The sequence below is a fragment of the Triticum dicoccoides genome, chromosome 1A (assembly GCF_002162155.2).
Source record: "Triticum dicoccoides isolate Atlit2015 ecotype Zavitan chromosome 1A, WEW_v2.0, whole genome shotgun sequence".
NCBI classification, from domain to species: Eukaryota; Viridiplantae; Streptophyta; class Magnoliopsida; order Poales; family Poaceae; genus Triticum; species Triticum dicoccoides.
Genome location: NC_041380.1, coordinates 577,428,609 through 577,434,767, shown reverse-complemented (window position 1 = coordinate 577,434,767; position 6,159 = coordinate 577,428,609). Strand labels below are relative to the sequence as shown.

General features: G+C 44.4%; 1 protein-coding gene across 1 annotated transcript; it reads left to right on the top strand.

Annotated features, from left to right (window-relative positions):
• The first annotated feature begins 2,809 nt into the window (after window positions 1-2,809).
• Window positions 2,810-3,939, top strand: LOC119291938 (purothionin A-1). The gene is made up of 3 exons (XM_037570750.1): window positions 2,810-3,101; window positions 3,450-3,521; window positions 3,609-3,939. Exons 1-3 carry the CDS (start codon window positions 2,864-2,866, stop codon window positions 3,707-3,709), a joined length of 411 nt encoding a protein of 136 aa, XP_037426647.1. The 5' UTR covers window positions 2,810-2,863; the 3' UTR covers window positions 3,710-3,939.
• The last annotated feature ends 2,220 nt before the right edge of the window (window positions 3,940-6,159 follow it).

The following is a 6,159-nucleotide window of genomic DNA, read 5'->3' as shown; positions in this document are numbered from 1 at the left end:
TGGGGGCTGACAAAAAAGCGAGTAAGTTGGTGAAAACCGATCGGTAAACATATAAAACCAAAGAAAAACAAAAATAAATACAAAAAAGAAAAACCAAAGAATGCAAGAATGTGGAGAGCGAAAGCGAGCGAGCAAACCCACGAACGCGTGAAAATGGGCTGGCCAAGTATTGTATCACCCTGTAGGCGAGGCCTATTATATATCTGTAGGGGCGATACATACACATACCGTTGTTCGCACATCACTTGGGCTTCCACACAAATTCGTTTTTCGAGAGAGTTGGGAGCAACTGTTGGGGAGCGCTCCTTCGGAAGCCTCCCAACGATCACTTAGGGGTGGGAAGAGAGCGCACCTGCTGTCACGTGTTGCGCTTCATTCAGATTTTGCTTTTTTCATTTTTCCGCATACATTTTTGGTTTCTTTTAATGGTTTTGTGACCTTTTGGATTTCCACCGGTCTTAGTTTTTTTAAATGACACGAAAAACATGTTTTTTTTTCCAGGAGAGGCACTATTTTGCTTCTGTGAGAGGCACGATTTCACTTTCGCGAGAGGCATCACCATGCCTCTCGAAAACGAAAAAAAACATGTTTTTTATTTATTTTTCTTTCGCGAGAAGCACGGTTTTGCTTCCATGAGAGGTATGATTGTGCTTTCGCGAGAGGCATGCCTCTCGGAAACGAAAAATGTGTGTTTCTAGATCTTCTTTCATCTTATGTAATTTCGTTCATGAAAAAAGAGGCTCAAATTACGAAGCCCATAATTTAGCTAGGTTTGCATCCAGTTTAGATCAGGGGAGACACACATGGCTTGGTCTACCCCATAACACTCATTGTATTCCGTGATTATTAATGAATTTAGCTAGTGGATTGTGCTAAAAAAACGGAAAACCATTCAAGCAGCTCAAAAAAATGTCCACACATTTGTAATGAAAAATTTCATGACACTTACCAACAATTTCACTAATTTATAAAAAATATTCGTGACATTTAAAAAATGGTGTACCATCCAACAAAAACTCGTTCAAAATTTGTTCATGAAATATAAAAATGTGCTCGCTCAATTTTTAAAACATGTTCGTGACTTATAAAAAGTGTTTGTTACCATTGAAAAATGATTTCAGCATTTGTAAACATGTTCATGAAAATGTAAAAAATAGTTAGTGTAAATTTTGGAGAATTTTCACGGCATATGACAACATGTTTTTGCAAGAAGTTCATGCCATACAAAAATGTTCACTCTTTTATTTTACAAAGAACATGAAAAGATAAAAAATAGCAGGAACGAAGAAAGATAAAAAAGTATAAAAATATGTAGAGAAAAAAATTGGAAAGAAAAAAAAGGATGCAAGCTTCCGAAAACCGCACGGAAGGTTCCCAAAAACCAGTCCCTACTGTACATAGAAGCTTCTCAAAATGGCACATGGAAGCTTCTCAAAACCGCTGTTGGGTTGGCCCACTTGAATGAGCTACGTAGGCGACCGCTCATTTCGTCTCGCAGTAAGCAAGATTCAACATTTGCTCGCTATGATATATAAATTATTAGGAAATCTTATGGTGGACTGTGGCCCACCCATCAATCCCTAGGTCTATCCCTTGAATCGATCTCTTATTTGTTTTTCTGCTCGGACACATGTCACTCCCATCTCTTCCCAAGCACGCACGTCGTCAGTTTTGTGAAAGATTCATCATTAATTTTTTTCAACAAAATTTTATTATCTCATCAGACAAACTTTCCCGATCCCAGGTAGAGATCAGTTGGGTTCTAGAACAAAGTAATGATGCTCACTCATGAGTGAATCTACCATTGATGCGACGCCTTATGTTAGACATTTTTTTATATGATGATTTTTTTTAAAAATTTAAAATGGCATCTTAAATACCTTAGTTTGGGCTTTGCTCGGCCTTCAAGAGGTTTCTGGATCCACCACAGGTGCTTAGATAAGGTGCTAAGTGTATCAAAGAACTTATAAACTAAACTTTCTAATGCATGCATAGGTGCTTAGCTTTTTGTAGCTAAGTTTCCTTTATTTAATTGTTTAGCAACAAAAATTCCTCATGCATATGTGTTCCGCATAGATTTGCTCGCTTGACATCGTTGCTTCCTTGGGTCTGGATGCTCTCTCTTTTTCTTATTTTCTTTGTTACTTCAACTTGTTGCCTATGTGACATTCTTAGCACTATGAAGCGCTGAGAAAAGCCTAAAGCACATGCGGAAAAGAACTAGCTAACTGCCAAAAGTTTTTGTTTTGAGGGATGCGTTTGCATTACCAACCCCTAAGTGACATACCATGTGAACTGTGGTCGCGAATGGATTGGTACGAACATGTTCGCTTGCACGTATTCCACAACCATCATCTTTATCATCTACACGCGATTTCAACCAAGTTTCTCTTGGGATGGATGACAACCATAAAGGTTGCCTTTTTTGCCGTTGCCGCGCGTGATTAAAGACACTTTTGTTGTCATTGCCGGAGTGGGCTCCTTAGCAAGGCAAGAAGGACAAGGTCCAATATTTGTCCCTAAGCTCTTTAAAAAAAAATCATGTTTAAGGAGTGATATGCAACTAGCAATGGATTTGTTGCTGTTGCGTGTGGTTAAAGATTGCCAGTGGAGTTTGGAAGAATAGTAGCCCTCCAAACACACTCACAGTTAGGAGCTTTTGTTTTCATCCGGTTTACATGGCTGGCATGATATCGCAAAAAAAATACATGGCTGGCATGAACACGCAATATTTACATACAACAACCATCACGTGAATATCCCACATGCCACAACCACCATCTCCTATAAGTAGGAGCCATCCAAGCCTAGTCTCAGCAATCCATCAACCAAAGCCTGTGTTCTGCAAGATAGCCTGCCAGCCATGGGAAGCAAGGGCCTCAAGGGTGTGATGGTGTGTTTACTCATACTGGGGTTGGTTCTGGAACAGGTGCAAGTAGAAGGCAAGAGTTGCTGCAAGAGCACCCTAGGAAGAAACTGCTACAACCTTTGCCGCGCCCGTGGTGCTCAGAAGTTATGCGCAAACGTTTGCAGGTGTAAACTCACAAGTGGCCTAAGCTGCCCTAAGGACTTCCCTAAATTGGTCCTTGAGTCCAACTCAGGTAAAGAGAATGAACTCCTTCTATTTTATATACTACCTCTTTTTTTAAAATAGAACAGATGTCATTCTGATAAGCATATAGTCAAGTTAAAATTTTCCTGGTTTTCTTACTAATATGATGAAGTATTTTGAATATGTTAGATGGCGTTAGATGATCAGATTTGTCATGAATAATTTTCCACGAGTTTTTTTTTCATAATTTTCTACCAACAAGTAATTGGAAAAATAACTAACAAGGAACGAATGATAGAGACCATGTGAATATCCAAAACATCAAGCATATTGTAACCGGGGAATTATTTGTTTCGAACAGGATTTTATTTACACGCTAGATATTTTAATTTGACAGATGAACCAGACACCATGGAGTACTGCAACTTGGGATGTAGGTCTTCCCTATGTGACTACATGGTCAACGCAGGTAAATAAAATTCATCTTGTATTTGCATTCCTGTAAACTAATTGAAAAGGCGAGTTCCTGACACATAACATGCTATTTGGGCACCAGCTGCTGACGATGAAGAGATGAAACTCTATGTGGAACAGTGTGGTGATGCTTGTGTCAATTTCTGTAACGCTGATGCTGGCCTCACATCCCTTGATGCGTAATGATGCGTATCCATGGTCTGAGATTTCACAGGGCAAGGTCGTGTCTCACCTTTGCGTTCAATAAAATTGGATCCCATCGAGAGTATCCAAACCAGTGTGTCACCCTGTGTTATGTGTGTGTATTTCCATTCCTTGTTCGAATAAAAGTCATCATGTTGGATGCCATGTTGCATTGTTGCTGCCCTGATGTACTACCATGACTGAGATATAATGGTATATGTTTTATCATTTGCCTATGGATATAAACTCCGTCTGGGAGGCGCCAGTGCTGCGTTGCGGTGGTTGCTCGCGCGCCGGCTCAAAGGGCTCAGATTGGGGCGGCGCCCGATCTGCTGCTCCGTCTTTGGAGGTGACCTCTTGGGGTCGGTGATGGCACAGCTGCACTTCTCCCTCTACGGGACGACGTAGACGCGGTGATGGGTGTGGCAGTGCGGCGCGTGCGAGTGGTAGCATAGTGGCGTTGTTGGTGGGCGTCGTTGGCGTGCTTTGGTCGCGGACGCGAGGTGGTTGCTGCATTGTGGCTTCAAGAGTCCTCATAGTAGTGGTGGTGGTGGTGTTGACACCTATGCAGGCAGCCCTTCATGGTGTTGTGGAGGCCACGGTGTTTCTTTTTCCTTTTGGTTTGGTTCGTCGTTGTTGATGTTCGCAGGGGCCAGGCCCTTACCTTGGATCAGAGGTGGCGAGGCATAAGACTCTGGGCGAAAGCCTCGTTCTTTGTCGGTGGTCGTTGCGGGTGATGTTGGCGCCCATGGGCGTCCTCCTCCTCTTGGAGATATTGTCGAAGAGTACTTCTTCACACTGATATGTGGCTGGTCGGCGATGAGTGGTATCGGAGGCTAATGGCTAGGATTGATCTATCCCAATGTTTGGCAGGGCGGTCATGCGCAGGTATGTGCGAAAGCTTATTGATTGGCGCGGGCGATGCCGGTGACGGCGGTGTCCTCGGGCATTGTCTTTCCTTCTTGAAGTCGTCTTCAAAGAACTTGCTTACTATCGCTCCGGATTGTGGTCATGTTAGGTGGTGTTGGCATGTTTGTGTTCGTGTCGGTGTTGGTTCATGTTGGTTTTGAGCCTTGTTTTTCTTTTAAACCGGTCAACTCTGTATTAGTTCTCTCTTAATGAAATCGATAGAGCTCCTGCCTTGCTTGTAAAAAATGGAAGTAGTCTACAATGGTGCATTTAGTGGACGTGTAAACAAGGTAGGATTGTTCTTTGTAAAAGATAGTATTACCGGTTTTAAAAGTTTAGAATGTAATTTGTCTGGTTTTAAAGTTGAAGGATTAAATCTAGAGTTAAAGGACGAAAAGTATATTTTTCTCTTAAAATAATATGATTAGTGTAGGAAAAAAAAACAAAGCTCTAGTTGAGATGTCATATAAAGCCACGTATCTGCACACGAAAAACTTCCCGCGGCAAGCGTGATCAGCAATCTACAAATCTTGCACACCAAAAACCAACGTGACACAAACTCTTCTCGTTCCCCTTTCCACCGACGGCCAGATCCATGGTCTCTCTCCTCTCCGGCCGCCATTCCGGCGGTGGGAGAGTGGAGGGGCCCGGGTTCTGTGCCTTAGGTGTGTTCATAGTAGTTTAGGTCTTCCCGGTGGCAGCGGTGGGGTGGTGCCGGCGTCGCGTATGTGGAATAAAGGTTCAGCTGCTCGTCTTCCACCTCGGCACCGTCTTCTGGGGCGATGCCGTCGAGCGGCCGTCGTAGGGTGCTCGTCGATCTATGGATCTGGCGGGTTTCGGTGGCCTGGGCCAGGTCGTGGCGGCGGAGGTGACGACCTGGTTGTGGCTTTTTTGTCCCCTGTCTCCGACTTCGCGGCGGTGAGGTGGGCTCCGGCCTCACAGTGGAGTTTCTGGGGGTGGTTCTGAAGTTGGAGACGCCGGTGCGCGTCCTTGCTTTCTCTGGCTGGCCGTGGTGGCAGGGGGAGGAGCAGGCATGTCTGCGCGCTGGACTAGGTTTCTGGAAGTGACGACCTTGGGTTGCGGCTTGTGGTGGAGGATCTGGCCGTCTTTTGCTGGGCGGTGTGGCTTCGTCCCCAGATCCAGAGCGGCGGAAGCTTGGTGAGTGCTCTCGTCAGTGGGAGATGCCGCCGGCCGTGTTCCTTCTCGGTTTCAAGATCCGACTCTGAGGAGTTGGTGGCTACTGTGGCTCAACAACGCCATCTGGCAAGGGGCTTCTTCACCTCCAAGGACAAGACATCTGCAGCAAGCTGTTCTCCCATCGATCATTCCGGCGCCCGCGATGGATTCAGCTGTGTTGCGGTTGCAATGAACACGAAGAAGATAAGGGACCTGGGTGTAGTTTCTTATTTCTTCAGGGTCCTCTTCGTAGTTTTGGTGGGGTCTGTTGTTTCCTGTTCCCTGTCTTTGTTTATGTATTCTCTCGGATGTATTGTCTGTTTCCTTAACATGAATACAGTGTAGCGTATGCCTTTTGGTGTACG